Below are 21001 nucleotides of genomic sequence, written 5' to 3' on the forward strand. Positions count from 1 at the left end.
TAAATCCTTCTCACAGAATTGTGAATATTAATGTGACATTCTCCTGATAATCTTTGTCACTAATAGTCAGGGAACATCTCATCAAACAATGGGATTTACTGAATGGGATTTGTTAATTTGGATTTGATCAGATCCAAGGTTCTGAATAAATAACAATGCCAGTCTGATACAACACAGAAAGAGGTTAACCTGTCCTTTGAATCTGTGAACCTTCAGAGACAGTCCCCATTTCTTGGGCCGTTTTTAATGGGGAATGCTTCCCTGCAGCACTGTGATTCCGTCAGCAGGTGGCAGCGGTGCGCTTTGTAACAATGAAAGACTTGAGTTCACACAGAGTCTCAACCCATCCCAGAAACTGGCTGCACCCGCAATGAATTGCTCACAAGAACAGGAGCAGCCGTCAAGTAGAGAGATTGACACAACTGACAGAAACTTCCCAGATTTTTTTGGCCGGAAATGACAGTCAGAAAATGCCACTGGGCTCCGCACCTTGTCACCCTGGAAAGTTACAATGGTCCGAATATCTATCCCCAGAGAGAATTCACATTTTCCGACACTTTAACGTATAAAATTGCTGCATGATTTGACTCCTGATTGTCTCCGGTCAGATTTTAACGATGAAAACAGAACTACCCGCAGTGCTGATGATGGGTGAGAGAATTTCCCAAAATCGAGGAGAATTCCATCCAGCGGGAGGATTGTCGCCAATGACACAAGCTTCCCAGATTTTCCATGTGTTGAAATGAATGTCAGTAAATTCCTCTGGGCTGTGTAAGGGGAGTCCATGTCCCCAGGACAGATTGTCTTTCCTGTTCTCCACACAGGAGCTGATTAACGCCCAGGCAGTAACAATAATACCCAATGCTCAACACTGTCAGATATATGAAACATGTTACACCATAATCACAGACAATATCTCTGCAATAAAACAAGACATTGATTTCCAACCCACACTGATCTCTCTACCTCTACCTGCCATTTTCCCAACTTCACAAAAATGCCTGTTAATGAATCTGATCCATCGGAAAACTTCACAGCCTGTGTTTTTTCTTGCTGGAATAGTGCGAGTGTTGGGGGAAACTCTTCAGATTCAATCCCAATAGGATGTCGTTTTACCCTCTCCCATTTCCCATGTCCCACAGTCCTGCCCCCACACCCTGTGATGTGCTTCCACTTTATCAGGGACTGGGAGAGCAGAACTGTCAATGTATCAACTCTCTCTCCCTCAACCACTCCATGTGACAGCGAGTTCCACATTCTCCCCACTCTGTGTGAAGAAACTCCGCCCAATATTGGAGGGGAGATTCCACTTCAAATGTTCCCTTATCACCTAAAAGCAAATTGCTGCGGATGTTGGAATCTGACGAAGAGACATCCAGACACGAAACGTTAGCTCTGTTCTCTCTCCACAGATGCTGTCAGACCTGCTGAGATTTTCCAGCATTTTCTGTTTTCGCTCCGTCATCAGTTGATGTTTCTCTGGGTCGGAGTCCCTGGGGGGGATTCATAAACATTTATAAAACCGCAAGTTTCTCTTTCTAGAAAACAAACCAAACTTCACAGGTGGAAACCTTTAAATATTTTCCCGATACCTGCTGTGTAAAATGTCTCCTTGACATTTATAGTACTTGATGTTTTAATGTGAGCGGCTGCAGTCATGAACACAATTCAATTTCTGGATCCAGATCTCACACCGAGTTTCACCAGAGTGGTTTTAATCGGCACAGGGTTCAGACTGAAGAGAAATGTAATGGAATCTCGATCCCTCCCAACTCCACCCCTTCTCCCCATTCTGTCTCTGCATCTCTCTCTCTCTCTTTCCACTGTCAACATCCCCGGGAGCCCAACCTGCCCCCGACTGAGTTCAATGATTTCCCTCCGTTATCCTTGAGACCGCGCCAGTTGTTATCTCCAGTGTGAAAGTGGCGAGGACATGGCCCACTCTGTAATAATAATTCCCTGAGTGCTGCAGTGAACTTCATCGGGAAATAGCTGAACTGAGGATGTGCGGCAGGAACACCGAAACTGAAAGCGGTTTGAATCAGGAAGTGCTGAGTTTGGACATGGCTTCCAGACAACAGCTCCAGAGTTGGACCGAGGAGACAATTTGTCCCATTTGTCTCGATTTCTTCACTGATCCGGTAATACTGGATTGTGGACACAACTTCTGCCGCTCCTGTATCACCCAGTGTTGGGAAAAGAAGGAGATAAACTCCTGCCCGGAATGTAGAGAGGAGTTTCCGGAAAGAAACCTCAGGGTAAATCGGGCCTTAGCGAATCTGGCCGAGAAAGCTCGACAATTAAAGCTGAATCCGAAAGAGAAGGAAAGTAAACTTCACTGTGAGGAACACCAGGAAGAACTGAAGCTGTTTTGTGAAACTGACAAGAAATTGCTCTGTCTGATTTGTAGAGATTCGCGGGAACACAAATCTCATAATTTCATGCCCATTAAAGAAGCTGTTGAAATCTACAAGGTAAAAGGGGAATATTATTTACCTGATAGTTTTATCACATTTTCAACATCCAGCATTTTCATTCTATGATTTTTTCTCCCAATCACAGGATCAGCTCAAATCTTCCCTCGATTCTCTCACAGAGAAGAAATCGGCGGTTCTAGAAATGGAAGAGAAACAGAAAGGGAAGATTTCTGAAGTTAGGGTAAGGTCTCCCTGTGCTGATTTTCTGGGATCTCGATTCGGTTTGTTCGCTCTATCGCGGGACATTAATTATATTTCACATTTCATTGGGTAGGAACAGTCGAGCAGTCTTCAGACCCATATCACATCCGAGTTCACCAAAATGCGCCAGATTCTCACTGAGAAAGAGCAGCGATTACTCAGAGACCTCAGGGAAGAAGAGGAGAGGATTCTAAAACCAATGGAGAGAAACCTTCGGGAGATTCAGGAGAATTTAAATTCTACTGAGGAGAAACTCTCAAAGTTGCAGAAACAGATGGAGCAAAAAGACCAGCTGATATTTCTGATGGTGAGGGAATATATTGCAGCTCAGTTCAGGGAAACGTCACACAGTCACTAAATAACTGATGGTAATGGTGAAATTAATATAGCATTGACTGAAAAATACGAACTGAATTGAACAGAATTGTGTGTCCCTTCCTGAACCGTTTTCCTGTTGTCTCGGATCTAATGGCTCCCACACTATCTGCAGATTCCCGAGAATTCCTGTAACCTCCTGAGAATGAGTTTTCTTGATTTTCACACTTGCTTTGTGGTTGTTTCCATGTTTCCCGAGTTCAATGTACCCCTGGAACTCCCATTGTAATCCGGTTCCAGTTCCATGTTGTGAGTGTGTGGGTGTGTCTGGGACGGTGTGTGAGTCACTGTGTCTGTGAGCAGGACTGATGTTCAATTCCAGTTTATTTGACTCTACACAATCTTTCTTCCAAAATGCATCACTTTACATTTCCGTGTGATATCTCATCTGCTCTGAGTCTGCTCATTTCACCAGCCTGTCGAACTGCTCCTGAAATCTGTTACTGTCACCCTCACTGTTCCTGATTCATTTCTTTCAGGAGGAAGCTTGTCGGGAGAGAAGGTAGGACATGTTCTTTACTGAAACTCTGCAGTTTGGTAAAATAAACTCAGTGAAGTGTTATTTTGTATTTATTTATTGGTTGTTGTCACAACTTTAAATGTTCGGTCATTAGTTACCAAGACATCACACACTGCAGGAAATGATAAGCTCCGCGTATACACACTGACGAGAACTTTATGATAACTCACCTCATTACAGTGATTTTACATAACTGTTCAACGATATTGTAATAAATAACAGGGAAGTGTAAATAATACAACCAGGCCGGAAGTGATCACTTGCCCGATGCTGGCTGTTAGTGTCTGTGACCTTCCCACTGAACCTGAGAGAACCGCGCGGTCCATGTTTCTAAGGAGTGGGTCACCCATGTCCCTGCATGGAGCCTGACCAACCCGAGAAAGCCTCAGGTTAAAGGGAGAATGGATTCTAAGTTTATACGAAATAAAAATTGGCTCTGCGTCCTTAACAACACAGCACTTGTATTCGTATCGAACTTTAGTGGAAATTAATACCGTAAGGAGTTTCACAGGAGCATTATAAAGTAAATTGACACAGAGCCAAATAAGGAAAGATTAATTTGGATCATAGAGGTAGATTTCAGAGAGCGTCTTCAAGGAAGAAAAAAGAAAGAAAGATAGCGAGGATCAGGGAGAGAATTCCAGAGCTCAGGACCTCGACAGCTGAAGGTCCAGCTCCCAATGTGGGAGTGACTGAAATCAGAGATGTTCAAGGTGTCGGAAGTAGAGAAGTGCAGGATTCTGGGAGAGTTGTGGGGCCAGGGATTGCAGAATTGGATATTCAGCTTTGGGGTGTTTTCAGTCTTTGTCTTTGTCCTACAAACTTTGTTTATCATACTGCAAGTGGACAGGCTAAATATTTATCATTTCCTGCAGTCTGTGATGTCTGTTATCAGGTTTTGAACCTTTTCAAGAGATGGCTGTTTCCATTCTCTGCCCTTGAATTTAAAAGTTATTTATTTCTCATTTAGAGAAACAAGATTAGCATTTCACTTTGTACATTTTCTCTGTCATCAAACATGCTGTAAATTTGACCATTTAAATAAGTTCTAAATCTTCTAACAAAGACAAATTCATAGCATCATTTTTACCATTTACAGGATTAGTGAGGAGTCTAACAAACTCTCAGTATCTGCTGCCGCCCTGCCTATCAGAAAGTACAAAGACCTTTTACAGTACAGAGCATGGAGAGAAATGATAAACTTCATTAACCCCGGTAAGTCTCATATTAATTGTCCTGCTTATCAATCCAGTTGTAAATATATTGAATGGGCTCCAAAGATCCAGCTTAAATACTCACATTTCCAGTTGTTAATACCTGCAGTCTCCCCATTCTCATATTTCTCTTTCTGAGGTTCCTCTGGGTTAGTGTTTGAAGCCATCAGCACTGTGTGTCAAAGCAGTGAAGGGATCTGTATAACCAGAGGAATAGAGCACCAATCTCAGGATGTGAAATGGAATTGCTCCAGGAGACTGGACTGGTCTCCTCTGTCATTGTGGGAAACATTTTTTTTATCATCATTTATCAAGAAGACACACAGGCATCAGACAGTAGGTGTTAAACGGCAGATAATCTGTTTGGTGGAATTCGACACCTTAATCAAGAGGATGGATGCAGAAAGTGCGAGTCTGCAGTGGATAAGGGAGGGAATGTGGTGATCTTATTGAAATGTTCAAGATCTGGAATATAAGTGTGGTTATAAACGTCCACAGGTTTCACACAGTCACAGAGTCGAGATCAAAGCTTTACATCTAAAATAGGGAGGATGACAGGGCAGTTTGGATTGAGTGAGGTTGAGTTTTTGAGCGACTCCATTGAGGTAGTGAACCAATGAACAAACTGCTCACTCTATGAATTTGATCAGAGGCCCAATCCATTCTGAGGGCTGATCTTCAGAACAAAATCTCTGTCCAGTTTCCTGCGGGTTTGCAGTGTGGGAAAATGTTCTGTCGTTCCTGAGGAGGGAACAGGGGACAAGAAATCCTCATGAATACACAGCAGGAGTGAGAGAGAAAGGAGCAGCAAGCAGGAGTAAGAAAAATAACTCACCTCCTGGTCACAGAGAAATCATCAAAAGCTCCCTTCATTCCTGCAGTGTGAGCCTAAACACTTTAGAACCAGAGGAATTATTCTAAGGAACAGTCAGTATTTGAATGTAGAAAATGAGAAAACCAATTTCCAAGCAAGATCACAGGAACAGCATTGTGATGATGATGAAGTGTTCTGTTTTGATGTTGTCATTTCCGGTATAAATATTTGAAAGGAAACAGAGCAAATAACTCCTTATATCATTTCTATTAGGGTTTCCGGTGGCCCCTTTAAGACCAGGGACTAATTGTATAGGTTGTTCCTCTGGGTGGGGCATCACCATCCAATGGAAGATCAAGGTTGTATTGAGTCTCCAGTTATATCAAATGTCTCCAGTTTGTACAGACAATGTGACTTCTCCTTATGTTAAGTGTGGGAACACTGGATACCTATTTTGCTGCTGCTACATTATTGTGGGGGTTTGATCTCTGCCATTCTTGACATTCTCATCAGTCATCTGTCCTGCCATTCATCTTTGCTCAGTTATATGTTTTTCCATGAATTTGAGCCTTTCCTTAACTTCTTCAGTGAGCCACAGATGGTGGGTCCTCCCATTGGGGATTTTCTTTACAGTAGGAATATATTTATTCTGAATATTCTGAAATATCATCTTAAATATCTGCCTTTGCTTCTGTGTCGATATATCCCCAAGCCTGGGGACGCAGTTCACTACAACTAGCTTAGCTTTCATGATCAGATAGTTGCCCCTATTTAAGTTTAAAATACCGAACTTAGACCCTCTCTTTTCCCTTTCAAACAGGATTTCAAATTCAATCATATTGTAGTTGCGGCGACCAAGTGCTGCCTTCACTCAGAATTCACTAATTATTCCTGTCACTTTACATAAAGACAAGTCTAATATAACCTACTCTCTGGTTAATTCTAGAACGTTCCGCTATGAGAAATTTCCTCAATAGAATTCTGTGAACTCCCCATCCAGGCAACTACAGCCTGTTTTTTCTGGTTTATATTTAGATGAAAATCACCCATGATTATTACTGTCTCTTCATCTGTGACCCACATTGTGGCTACTGTTGCAAGGATTGTCGACGACTCCCACTATTGACTTCTTTCCCCTACTATTCCTCATCTCCGAACCGATTTTATATCCGGATTTCCTGAACCAGGATCATCTCCAGCTATTGCACCAATGAGGCCCTTGATAAACAGTGCTCCCACTCCACTTTTACCTAGCTTTCTATTCTTCTTGAATATGAGTAAATGTTATCCTTTCCTCCTGCAGCAATGTCTCTGTAATCAGATCATATTCATTTACTTCAATATGTGTTATCAATTTGTTAACTTTATTATGAATGTTGTGTGCATTCAGATACAGAGCCTTTAGTTTCATATTTTTATTATCTTTGTACTAATTAGTCTTGACACTTGGTGTATTCGTAGGTTTTATCTGTTTGTCCATTCCCATTATTCTCTGATCCCCATTTCCCATATTATTTTCATGGTTTCTTGCCTTGAATCTCCCCCTGGATTTGCCAAATGTATTCAAAGTAGCTTACCCTCTGAGTTTAGTTTGAAGCCCTTTTTACTTCCCGTGTTATGCAATTTCCTGGAACACTCATCCCAGCAGTTCAGGTGTAGACCGTCCCAGCATGGGGGAGGGGGGGAGGTGGCAAGGTAGCACAGTGGTTAGCAGGGACTTGGGTTCGATTCCCAGCTTGGGTCACTGTCTGTGTAGTTTGCACGTTCTCCATGTGTTAGCTTGGGTTTCCTCTGGGTGCTCCGGTTTCCTCCCACATTCTGAAAGACATGCTGGTTAGGTGCATTGACTGGAACAGGGGCCAGACTGTGGCGACTAGGGGAATTTCACAGTAACTACATTGCAGTGTTAATGTAAGCCTTACTTGTGACTAATAAATAAACTTTAACTTGACTACCGTCTGGTGGTTCTAACATCCACCATTATGAAATGCTTTGAAAGGTGAGTCATGGCACGAATCAATTCCAGCCTCCCAGATTGACTGGATCCACGACAGTTGGCCTATCACCGCAAAAGGTCCACAGCAGACGCCATTTCCCCGACCCGACACTCAAACCTGGATCACCTAGTTAACAAGAACACCTATGTCAGACTCCTATTTATTGACGACAGCTCAGCCTTCAACACCATTATTCCTACAAAACTCATCTTGAAATTCCCTGGCCTATGGCTTGGCTCCTCCTTTTGCAACTGGATCCGAGATTTCTTTTCTACAGACTGCAATTCAGTAAGGACAGGTGACACCATCTCCTCTGTGATCATCCTCAACTCCAGTGCTCCACAAGGCTATTTCCTCAGTCCCTGACGATACTCCTCAAACACCTATGACCATGTGGCCAAATTCCCCTCCAGCCCAATATTCAAATTTGCTGATGATACAACCGTAGTGGGTCAAATCTCAAACAATGATGAGATGGGCTACAGGAAAGAGATAGAGAATCTGGCAAAATGGTGTGACGACAATCTCCCTCAATGTCGTAAAGTGAACGAGAGTCATCAACTTCAGGAAATGTATTGGAGGACATGCTCCTGGCTACAAGAACAGGGAGGAAGTGGAAATGGTCGAGAGCTTCAGATTTCAAGGTGTTCAGATCACTAATAGCCTGTCCTGGTCCCTCCATGCCAATACGATAGTTAAGAAAGATCAACAGTGCCTCTACTTTCTCAGGAGGCTTCGGAAATTTAGCATGACCACCATGACTCTCACCAACTTTTACAGATGCACCATAGAAAGCATTGATATGGCTCCTGCTTTGACCAAAACTGCAACAAACTACCAAGTTGTAGCCTAATCCATCATGCAAACCAGTCCCCCATCCATTGACTCCGTCTACACTTCCCGTTGCCTCAGGGAAAGCAGCCAGCATAATCAAGTACCCCGTGCACCCTGGACATATTCTCTTCCAACTTCTTGTATCTGTCGGGAAAAAGATACAAAAGTCTGAGAATACATACAAACCAACTCAAAAACAGCTTCTTCCTTGCTGCCATCAGACTTTTGATTGGTGTTATCATATATTAAGTTGGCTTTCTCTTCACCCCATCTGTAACTGTAACACTATATTCGGCATCCTATACTTTCCTTCTCTCATATGTACTCTATGAATAGTACTTTTCATCTGTATAGCCTGCAAGAAGCAATATTTTTCACAGTATAAATGTGACAATAATAAATCAAATCAAAACAACCCACTATCCCCAATACTGGTGCCAATGCCCATGACAGACACCAGCCTTTGAACATTCATCTTTGCCATCTCATTTTCCCTCTGCCAGTTTACATCTACCTCAGGTAATGATCCAGACATTATTACCTTTGAGGTTCTGCTCCTTAATTTGTACTGAGCCTCTCATGGTGACTAAGCCCTTTACAGACATCCCAAATACCCCTGCTTGTGTGACCACTTCCCTCCAACCTCAGTGTCCCAGCCCACAATATCACCCTGATTGACCATTAGAGGAGTGGACCAGGACAATCTTCTTTGCTTGTCCTGTCTATGTCTTTGGTACCTAAATAGTCCATGCCAACTGGATCCTCCCACTTACAGTGAAAATTCCTCTCCAGCTCAGAACTCTGGTACGATCAAGCAACTGAGTTGTCTGGGCTCTCGCTTTTGCTGCAGAGATCAGTACCTGTGTCCCACACTATATTGTCCGCTACTGCAACCACATTCCTGTTTGTTATCCCCCACTTGATAGGCTTCCTGTATCATAGTGCCATGGTTAGACTGCTCACTCACTTTTCAGCCTTTGTTTTCATCCACACATATTATAAGCACCTCAACTCTTTTCAACAACTGCGAAGTCTGAGGTTCCTCCATTACTGTCTGCTCAGTCCCTTTCCTTGTCTCGCTCTCGATCACATCTTCCTGTCACTCACTGCTGACCAAAACAAATGACCCTATTCTAAGAGATGTGACCATATTCCAGATCAAATTATCCAGGGATTTCTCCCATTCCCTTTCATTGTGCAGTGTCTGCAGTTCAGCCTCTAACTCACTCATTCTGATCTGGAAGTCCTCCAGCTGCCTACACTTTCTGTAGGTGTGTTAGTCATGGATTACCTGGACATCCAAAATCACACATTCCTCAACTGCAACATAACACCTATCTTGCATTGTTCCTCATGTTATCTACTTAAATTTAATTAAATTACTCACTTAATTAACTTAGAATAATTCCAATGATAACCACATTTCTTTCCCCTGTGCATTTCATTCCTGCATGAACCTGATTCGCCCCTCATTCAGTCTCCATCCCAGCCCAGCGCAGTCACCTGTCTCATGCACCTATTACTGGCCATGCATTTTGAAAGGTGTGTCTTATTTATAGACCGTCTGCTGAGTCGCTTGCTAGTTTTACTTCCTGCTGCACTGATTAACACTCATGAATGAACTGATTTCAGGTGGTTGACAGATAACTGCCACTCCAGATAGTTCTCTAGTTAACATAGAATCTAGAAGCAGGAGTTGGCCATTTGGCCCTTCAAACATGCTCTGCTTTTTAATTTGATCATGGTGGATCATCAGATTCAATATCCTGATCCCCCCTTCTCCCCATATCTCTTGATCCATTAGCCCCAAGAACTATATCTAATTTCTTTTCGAAATCACACAACATTTTGGCCTCAACTACATTCAGTTATTGTGAATTCCACAGATTCACCATCCTCTGGGTGAAGAAATTTCTCCTCACCTCAGTTCTAAAAGGTTTACCCCTTATCCTCAAACTATGACCCCTCATTCCAGGCTCCTCCACGATTTGGAACATTCTTTACGAATCTATCCTGTCCAACTCTGTTAGAATTTTAAAGTTTCTATGAGATCCCCTTTCACCCTTCTAAACTGCAGTGACTATAATCCTAACCGACTTAGTCTCTCCTCATGTGACAGACCTGCCACCCAAGAAATCAGCCTGGTACTCCTTCGCTGTATTCCCTCTATAGCAAGGACATCCTTCCTCAGATAAGGTGGTCAAAACTGCACACAGTAGTCCAGGTGTGGCCTCACCAATGTGCTATATAATTGCAGCAAAACATCCCCATTCCAATACTCAAATCCTCTCACGATGAAGGTCAACATATCAAAGAACAAAGAAAATTACAGCACAGAAACACGCCCATAGGCCTTCCAAACCTGCATCGACCATGCTGTCCAACTGAACTAAAACCCCCTGCCCATACGGGAACCATATCCTTCCATTCCCACCCTATTCATGTATTTGTCAAGACTCCCCTTAAAAGCCACTATCGTATCTCCTTCCACCTCTCTCAGCAGAGAGTCCCAGACACGTATCACCCTCTGTGTAAAAAAACTTACCTCGTACATCTCCTATAAACGTTGTCCCTCGCAACTTAAACTTATGCTCACTAGTAATTGACTCTTCCACCTTGGGAGAAAGCTTCTGAATATCAACTCTGTCTATGCCCCTCATAATCTATCAATTCGCCCCTCAACCTCCATCGTTCCAGTGAGAACAAAACAAGCTTCTCCAACCTCTCGTCATATCTAATGCCCTCCATATCCCCAGGGCCTCATGGCATATAGCCCAGAATACTGAGAGAGGCAAGGGAAGAAATTTCTGGGGCCTTGAGAGAAATCTTTGCATCCTCACTAGCTACAGAGAAGGCCCCAGAGGATTGGAGAATACCTAATGTTGTTCCTACGTTTACGAAGGGTAGCAAGAATAATCCAGGTAATTCCAATCCGATGAGCCTTACTTCAGTAGTAGGGAAATTATTGGAGAGGATTCTTCGAGACAGGATATATTCCCTCTTGGAAATGAGTGGACATATTAGTGAGAGCCAACATGGTTTTGTGAAGAGGAGGTCGTGTCTCACGAACTTGATCGAGTTTTTCGAGGAGGTGACAAAGATGACTGATGAGAGTAGGGCAGTGGATGATGTCTACATGGACGTCAGTAAGGCCTTTGACAAGGTCCCTCATGACAGACTGGTGCAGAAGCTAAAGTTGCATGGGATTAGAGGTGAACTAGCAAAGTGGATAAAGTCAAAGAAGACAGAGCGTAGGAATAAGAACATAAGAACATAAGAAATAGGAGCAGGAGTAGGCCATCTAGCCCTTCGAGCCTGCCCCGCCATTCAATAAGATCATGGCTGATCTGTCGTGGCTCAGTTCCACTTTCCCGCCCTCTCCCCATAACCCTTAATCCCCTCTCTTATCAAGAACCCATCAACCCGCTTCTTAAAAATATTTAGCGAGGCAGCCTCCACCACTTCAAGGGGCAGAGAATTCCAGAGATTCACCACCCTTTGAGTGAAGAAGTTCCTCCTCAACTCCATTCTAAACTGCCTCCCCTTTATCTTGAGGCTGTGCCCCCTAGTCCTACTGTCTTTTTTGAGCTGGAAGAGTCTCTCCACCTCTATCCTATCCATCCCATTCATCATCTTATACGTCTCAATGAGATCTCCCCTCATTCTTCTAAACTCTAATGAGCACAAGCCTAGTTTATTCAGCCTCTCCTCATAGCTCAATCCCCTCAACTCCGGTATCAGCCTAGTAAACCTCCTCTGCACTCCCTCCAGGGCCAAAATATCCTTGCGCAGGTGCGGCGCCCAAAACTGCACACAGTACTCCAGCTGCGGCCTCACCAATGCCCTATACAGCTGCAGCAAGACCTCCCTACTTTTATATTCAATCCCCCTCGCTATGAAGGCCAGCATCCCATTCGCCTTCCTGACCACCTGCTGCACCTGCAAGCTGGGTTTTTGCGAGTCATGCACAAGGACCCCGAGGTCCCTCTGCACCGTCGCCTGCTGCAAAGGGGTGAATGAAAGGGTGTGTTTCTGAATGGAGGGCTGTGACAAGTGGTGATCCTTCGGGATCAGTACTGGGATCTTTGCTGTTTGTAATATATATGAACGATTTGGAGGAAAATGTAACTGGATTGATTACTAAGATTGCGGATGACGAAAAGGTTGGTGGATTTGTGGATAGCGATGAGGACCATCAGGGGACACAGCAGTTGGTGACTTGGGCGGAGAGATGGCAGATAGAAATTGATCTGGACAAATTTTTTACTCAGAGAGTGGGTCCCTGGAACTGGGTTGCCAGGGAAGGTAGTGGAAGCGGATACCGTAGTGACTTTTAAGGGGTGTCTTGACAAGTACATGAATAGGAGGGAACAGAGGGATATGGTCCCCAAAAGGGTAGAGGGTTTTAGTTAAGTTGGGCAGCGTGGTCGGTGCAGGATTGGAAGGCCGAAGGGCCTGTTCCTATGCAGTTTGTTAAACTGATTCTTTTTCAGAAATCCAGACTGTGCCCAAGTTCAACATTATTTTCTCAGTGTTCAGTTATTACATCATTTGTTACAGATCCTAGCATTTTCCTTCGGACTAATGTCAGGCTAACAAGTTTTTCATTCTCCATATTCTCTCTCCCTTCTTTCTTAAACATCGGAGTTACATTTGCACCTTCCAATCTGCAGGAACAATTGCAGGGTCTGTAGAATTTTGAAAGATAGCCACCAATGCATCAACTTTCTTGACAGTCATGACTTTCAGCATCTGAGATAGAGACCACCAAGTCTGGGGAAATTTATCTACTTCAAATCTCATTCATTTCTCTATTTCTACTATTCTTATAAGCATAAAAGCATCTTGTTGTTCCTCATTAATGCCAGTCACCTGATCCTCCATTATTTATGGAAGGTTTTTAATGAATGGTGACCATTGACATTTGGACAGATTATTGAGAAAGTCTGTGTGTTCTGCCTCGGTCATGTCATCTAACATGAGGTTTGAGGTGTGTGTGAGACCAGTGCCTGGAGCTGTGAGGTAGCAGCCGAACCAATGCACCACTGTGCGTTGTGTTTCTTTCAAATTATGGAATCTCATGGCTTTATCCTCTTAGTGAGTAATTAGGATTTCCTTTTAATTCATGGTTACCTCATTCATTATTCATGTATAAGATATATAGTATTAACTGTTTGCTTTGTTGACTCTTTCATAGAAAAAATTATTCCTCACTTCCCCACTTACTCTAATTCAGGGTCCTGGCGAGTCAGAGACAATGCCGACAGGCACAGGGTGTTAAGACACCAATCCATCACAGGGCACACACTCACACACAAAAATTAAAGGGGCAATTTAACATTGCCAATCCACCTAATCCACACATCATTGATGTGGGGAGGAAACGGGAGCACCTGGAGGCAACCCATGCAAACACAGGGAGAACGTGCAAACCTCAACACAGACAGTGACCCAAGGTTGGAATTGAACCCATGTTTCTGGAGCTGTGAGGCAGCATTGCCAACCTGACGCTGTCTCAAAAATTATTGTATTTCTTTCAAATTATTGAATCTCATGGCTTTATACCTTTCTTCAGCAACTGGGATTTCCAAGTTGTTCTGTGCACCAAAAAAAACGTTGATTGTTCCCATTCTGAACACAACCGAATATGGAGCCTCATCCAATATTGTAACAAATTTGGGGTCTGGTCTGATATCGCACTGAGAAACTCAGAACTTTAGTGTAGAGAGGGACCTGGGTGTCCTAGTGTAAAAATCACAAAACCTTAGTCTGCATTTACAGCAAGTAATTAGGAATATAAATGGAATGTTAGTGTTTCTTGTCAGGGCAATCACATTTAAAAAATTGTGCCTGTAAGCATACAGGGACTTAGTGAGGCTGCATTTGGAGTAATGTGCAATATTTTGATCTCCTTCCGTAAGATCATGAGATCATAAGACAATGGTAGGCCATTTGGCTCATTGAGTCTGTTTTGCCATTCAATGAGATCAGGACTGGTCTGATGTGATAATCCTCCAACTCCATTTTCCCACCTTATTTCCATAACCCTGATTCCATTACTGATTAAAAATCTGTCTCTCTCAGCCCCAAAGACATGTTCCAGTCTTTACACCTCTCTGCGGTGAAGAGTTCCAAGAATTCACTACCTCTGAGAGAAGAAATTCCTCCTCATCTCTGTCTGAAATGGATAAGCCTTTGCTCTGAGAATATGCCCTTTGGTCGTGGACTCTCCCACAAGGCGAAACAAACTATCAGCATCCAAGCTGTCAAGCCCCCTGAGAATCCTGTATGTATCAATAAGGTCACCTCTCATTCTTCTTAACTCCAATGAGTACAGGCCCAACTTACTTAGCCTTGATTGTTAAAAATATCCTGCCATATTTGGAATCAATCAAATTAACTTTCTCTGGACTGCTTTTAATGGTGGCACGTCTTTTCTGAGTTCAGGGGATGAAAACAGTATTCCAGGTGTGGCCGAACTAGTCACTTGTACAGTTCTAGCAAGACCTCCCTATTTTCATACTCCATTCCCTTTTCAATTAAGGTCAATATTCCATTTGTCTTCCCTAACACTTGCTGAGCTTGCATGCCAGCTTTTTTGTGATTTATGCACAAGGATCCCAAATCCCTCTGTGCTGCAGCTTTCTGCAGTCTTTCCCTATTTAAATAATATCCAGCTCCTTTATTCTTCCCACCAATCTGCATAACTTCACATTTTCCTGCATTATTTTTCATCTGCCAAGTTTTCACCCACACACCTAATTTTTTTTATCCCTCTGTAGACCCTGTCATCCTCAGCACTTGCCTTCCCACCTATTTTTGTGTCATCTCAAATTTAGCAGTAGTACATTGACTTCCCTTATGCAAATTATTAATATACATAATATAAGAAATGACCATTGAATTAGAGACTGATTCCTGGGATGAAGGCAGTTATATTATCATGAAAGCCTGAGCAGATTTGGCCTATATCCATTGGAGTTTAGGAGAATGAGAGGTGATCTTATTGAAACGTAGAAGACACTGAGGGGACTCGACAGGATTGATGCTGAGTGGATGTTTCCCTTGTGATGGCGTCTTGTATAATGCACGTTTTGAAAATTAGCAATCTCGCATTTAATACAGAAATGAGATTTTGTTTTCTATCAGAGGGTCATTTGTGTTGGAATTCTCTACCCCAGTGAGCAGCAGAGGCCGGATCACTGTCAATATTCAATCAGATCAGTCATGATCTTGTTCAGAACAGGCGCGAGGGGCCGAATGGCCTACTCCTGTTCTGAATTCTTTTGTTCTTGGAATTGAGGTTTTGTGTGATATCTTACAGACTCGGATTGTGAACAATCTGTACAGTGACATTTACACAATGTTTCACAGAGATATCACCTCCCACCCGCTGTCTCCAGCTTTCTCTCCTCTACCTCTGTCCCCTCTCCCTCTCTCCTCAACCTTGACCGTCACCCCCACCCCCCCACTCTCCTTCTCACAGCCTGTCTTCCCTTTCTCAAATTCTCCTTCCCCAACCCTGCTATCTCTCTCTCCTTCCACTCCCTGTCACTTATGCGCTCCTCTGCTCACATACTCCCCACTTCTCCCCACAAACTTCTTTCTACCTACATTCTCTCCCTCCCCTTTCTCCCTCTCTCACTCACCTCCCATTCTTCCTTTGTCTCTCCCTCTTTAATTCCTCTCTTCTTCCTACTTTGTGTGGCATGGTGGCTCAGTGGTTCACATTGCTGCCCCACAGAGCCAGGGAGCCGCTTTCGATTCCTGGTTTGGGTCATGTCTGTGCAGAATCTACACGTTCTCCCTCACGTCTGCGTGGATTTCCTTCCACAGTTCGAAAAACATGCTGGTTCGCGATGCTAAATTCTCCCTCAGTGTACCCGAACAGGCACTGAAGTGTGGTGACTAGGGAATTTTCACACTAACTTCATTACAGTGTTAATGTAAGCCTACTTGTGATACTAATTAACTTGGAAATCAATCTGTCCCGCAATGTCTCTCCCATTTCCCACAATCATCCCATCTTCCTGCCAGCCACTCATTTGTCCCTCCTGCTCCCTGGCCCTGCTCCTCACCCACTCTCTCTCAGCACCTTCCTATTCTCCCCCATCGACACATACTCTCTCTCCACCTCACCTCCTATCCCCTTCCCTCATCATTCTGGTATCCTTCTCCCCCTCACTCTCTTCTCTTCAGACTCTCTCCCCTTTCCCTCTCTCTCACATTCTTCCCTGCCCCTCCTGCTTTATTTCCCATCCTCTCTTTACACGGAAGGGTCTGTTTATTTCTTCCTCCCACACTATCTGCCTTCCAGATGCTCTCTCTACTCTGCTCTTTCTTTCTCACCCACTATCCCAATCCCTGTCATCCGCTCTGCCGTTCTCTCTCCTGCTTCCACACTCAAAACATCCCACTCTGAATCTCCCACATCCCACTCTCAATCTCCCTCTTTACACTCCGGCTCCCTCCAGTCCCTCTCATTCCTGCCTCTTTTCTCTCTTCCCAACTGCACCCCTCCACCTATCCTCTCATTCCCCCTACCTATCTCTCTGTCACTCACTATCTTCTCTCCGCTCTGCCCTGTCTCTCCTTTCTGGTCTATTCCCCCTCCTCTCCCCTCCCTCCGGCTCCATGTTGCCATCCCATTCCTGCTCCCACACTGTCCTCCCCCTCATTCTCCCCTCCCCCTCACAAACCTCTCTCCTCTCTTCCTCACTCCTCACACTCTCCCTCCTCCCCACCCCCTCTCTCTAAATCACTGACTGTGTTATTTTCACTTTCCCCCAGCTCCAGCCTCTCTGACTCTGGATCCGCACACAGCGTATCCCCGGCTCATCCTGTCTGAGGACCGGACCAGTGTGAGATTCGGAGACAAACAGCAGCCGCTCCCTGACACCCCGGAGAGGTTTGATTTCTGGCCCTTTGTCCTGGGATCAGAGGGATTCACATCAGGGAGACATTACTGGGAGGTGGAGGTTGGGGAGAAGACATGGTGGGATCTGGGAGTGGCCCGAGAGTCTGTGAAGAGGAAAGGGGTTATCTCCCCGATCCCTGAGTCCGGATTGTGGATTGTGGAGCTGAGTCCCGGAAGTGATTATTGTGCCTTCACCTCCCCCTCACCGACCCGCCTCACCCCGAGTGTGAATCCCCGGAAGATCGGGGTTTTCCTGGACTATGAGGGTGGACAGGTGTCATTTTACAATGCGGACAACATGTCCCATCTCCACACTTACACCCACACTTTCACTGAGAGAATCTTTCCCATCTTCAGCCCGGGATTGAATCACGACGGGAAAAACTCGGCGCCGCTGACAATCTGCGGGATTAAAGGTCTCTAACAGATCCATCCCATAATTTCACACCGTCTCCCTGCCTCCTGCCAGCTGTAAACTGATGGAACCTGTTCATATTGTGGTTATTATAAAGAATTATAATTTACATTGGGGGCTCCGTGATTACATTTGTAAAATGATTCTTCAAACAAAACAATCTGAGAACCACTGGAATAGAAACAGTTTTTCTCAAAGATTCCCCAGTTCATCATTAAATCCAAGAAGCAGAAACTCAACATGTTGTTTGCGTCTGTCACTGAGTGAGGGAGGCGGGATTCCGGGGAATGGAGAAGCCGATTGGCCGGAGTTCCTGTCACTCAGAGCGAGGGAGGCGGGATTCAGGGGAATAGAGAAGCCGATTCGTCAGGGTGGATGTCATTTACAAGGGGGGACAGGGGTGGGACTGTCGATTGGTCGCAATAACTGTCAATCAGAGAAGAAGTGGGTGCTCTTGACACCGGGAAGACTCAGGTCACAGAGACTGAGGAGGCGGGGTTCATGAAGCTCAGAAGGCGATTGGTTCGCGCCACTGTCGCTCTGCGCCTGAACACCGATTTTTGGAGAGTCTGAAATGCGATTGGTTCAACCGCCTGTCAGTCATCGTGAGGGAGGCGGGTTTTTGAGTTGTCCGTAAGTCAATTGGTTGTTGTGTCATTCATTCAGATTAAGAGGCGGGTTTCCGACCGTTAGGGAAGCCGATTGGTCAGTATGACTTATTGACATAAAAGCAGGCCGTCCCCGGAAGGTGGAGGGCGATTGGTCAGGGCCGCTGTCACTCAGACTGAGAGAGGGTCGGTATCAGGGGAGCCGGAAACGGATTGGCCCTATCCGCTGACACGCAGCGTTCCAGGGGCGTTGCCAATTGGGGAGCATGATTGGCCGGAGCGCCTGTCACTCATCTGAAGGGAGGCGGGATTGCGGAACTTTGGAGGTGATTGGCTGCATCTCTTGTCCCTCAGTGCCGGGGACTCCCCTCGCCCTGTTCCCCGTCCGCTTCATTGCGTTCCCCCTCCCCCTCTCCCTATTCCACTGACCTTCTGCCCCTTCCCTCTACGCCCCGCCTCTATCGCTGCTCTCCCTGCAGTGCAGGTACACCCGCCAGTGTGGAACTCCCACCCACCTGACGAAGGAACAGCCTATTCCGAAAGCTTGTTGCATTTGCTACAAATAAACCTGTTGGACTTTAAGCTGGTGTTGTGAGACGTCTTTCTGTGTACGTACATCATGATGTGAGTATGCCGGCGTTGGACTGGCGTAAACACAGTAAAAAGTCTGACAACACCAGGTTTTAGTCCAAACGATTTATTTGATAATAGACTCACAAGCTTTCGAGGTTTCCCTCTTTGTCAGGTGAATGGAGAGTTCTGGCCTCAGACAGAGCATATAAAGCACAGACAGTTTAGAGATTATCCACAGTGCTGCTAGGGAGGGAGCTACAGGATTTTGACTTCTCGGGCAGTGAAGGAACATTGATATATACGGTGAAGCCTTCCACTGTTTGCTGGAGCAGACAAGTGAAGGAGCAGAGAGCCAGATAAGAAATTACCTGTTAAAAACCTATTTAAATAAGTTTAAAGCACTTTTGTAGTAAGAACTTACCTTGTAGAACTGTTTAAATCATTGAAAAGCATTTTTGCGGGCTTTTTGTATTTACCACTTTAAGAATTCTAAGGGAGTGGATAGCAGGGATTTGTGGGTGAGCAGGCTTTAAAACAGTGCCAGGTTTAAAAGGAGGCCTGGTGTAGACAGCAGGCAGCGGAGTGAGAGGGAAGCAGAGTAAGATATTAGGGCTTAGGATCAAAGGGCTAGGGAGAAAAAGGGCCAGGTAAGTTCGTGTGGAAATTTTCAATATTACTACAGGGAATAATGGAGAGGCATGGGATGTGTTGTTGCTGTATGATGTGGGAGCTGGTGGACCCCAGGGTCCTTCCCAGTGACCATGTCTGCAGTAAGTGCAGGTTGCTGGAGGAGCTCCAGCTCAAGGTAGATGAGTTGGCCTCTGAGCTGCAGACACTGAGGCTCATCAGGGGGAGAGAGGGTGCCATTGTCAATGGGGTGCAAGAGACATCCACCCCCGGCTAACTGGTCAGGAACAAGAGGGGGCTGCTGAGAGGAGGAAGGAGGGTGGGGACCGGAGGAAGGAAGGTGGGGACCGGAGGAAGGAGGGTGGGGACCGGATGCCTCAGCCTCTCAATCTGCATAACAGGTTTGAGGTTCTTGCTTCCAGTGTGGACAAGAACGAGGAAGGTGAGGTTAGTGAGCAAACTGCACACAGTACAGTGATGCAGACACAGGATATAGGCAAGGAGAAGGTGAAAAGGAACGTAGTAGTAATTGGGGATCGTGGGGTTAAGGGTATTGACACTGTCCTTCATCACAATGACAAAGTGCACAGAAGGGTGTGTTGTCTGCCTGGTGCTCGGGTCCGGGATGTCACATCTGGGCTGCAGAGGAACCTGGAGTGGGAGGGTGAGAATCCAGTCATAGTAGTATATGTGGGTGCCAACGACGTGGGCAAAATGCGAACTAAGGATCTGGGGAGGGAGTATGAAAAGCTGGGAATGGAATTAAAAAATACAACCGACAAGGTGGTTATCTCTGGGCTACTGCCTGAACCGAGTGCAGACGGGCGTAAGGTTGATAAGATTAAGGAAGTGAATGGGTGACTCAGGGATTGGTGTGGGAGGAATGGGTTTGAATTTATGGGGCATTGGCATCAGTATTGGGGTAGGTGGGACCTGTTCAGGTGGGATGGGGATGGCCTCAACCGTGCTGAGACCAGAGTCCTGGCGATCGTGTAAATAGGAATGTAGGTAGGGCTTTAAACTAATTAGGAGGGGGGGGAGGGGGGCGGAGGGTGCGAGGGTAGGTGACATTACGGGGTCTAAAGTTAAGGAGAGGGTGCAGGTAAGGGAAGAGGCCGAGGATGTCCCAATAATAAAGGGAGGAGGGGGCGTGAGTAGGGTTGGTGGCGTTCTGGCAAATAGGGTCCAGGTGAAGGCTGGGATGAAGGCACTTTATCTGAATGCACGAAGCATTCGGAATAAAGTGGATGAGCTGGTGGCGCAGATCAGCACAAATGGATACGATCTGGTGGCCATTACAGAGACGTGGCTGCAAGGTGACAGGGACTGGGAGCTGAATGTCCAGGGGTATCAAGTGTTTAGGAAGGATAGGCGGGAGGAAAAAGTGGGGGTAGGGGGGCGTAGTTGTGCTGATTAAGGATAGCATCAG

The 21001-nt window shown here is 45.2% G+C and overlaps 1 protein-coding gene across 1 annotated transcript; it reads left to right on the top strand.

Moving 5' to 3' along the window:
- The first annotated feature begins 2003 nt into the window (after positions 1-2003).
- On the top strand, positions 2004-17773 carry LOC145348203 (nuclear factor 7, brain-like). The gene is made up of 7 exons (XM_080196414.1): positions 2004-2474; positions 2563-2658; positions 2752-2985; positions 3169-3258; positions 3533-3555; positions 4673-4788; positions 17223-17773. Exons 1-7 carry the CDS (start codon positions 2004-2006, stop codon positions 17771-17773), a joined length of 1581 nt encoding a protein of 526 aa, XP_080052540.1.
- Positions 17774-21001: the final 3228 nt, after the last annotated feature.

Source organism: Carcharhinus amblyrhynchos, chromosome 9 (assembly GCF_965287045.1).
Source record: "Carcharhinus amblyrhynchos chromosome 9, sCarAmb.v2.hapA, whole genome shotgun sequence".
NCBI classification, from domain to species: domain Eukaryota; kingdom Metazoa; phylum Chordata; class Chondrichthyes; order Carcharhiniformes; family Carcharhinidae; genus Carcharhinus; species Carcharhinus amblyrhynchos.

Bases quoted from the DNA above. Each gene is read 5' to 3' on its own strand.
- LOC145348203 (XM_080196414.1), top strand. From the start codon at position 2,004: ATGTGCGGCAGGAACACCGAAACTGAAAGCGGTTTGAATCAGGAAGTG. The intron at 3,259-3,532 runs GTACCCCTGGAA...CATTTCTTTCAG, and splicing joins CCATGTTTCCCGAGTTCAAT to GAGGAAGCTTGTCGGGAGAG. The intron at 4,789-17,222 runs GTAAGTCTCATA...ACTTTCCCCCAG, and splicing joins GATAAACTTCATTAACCCCG to CTCCAGCCTCTCTGACTCTG.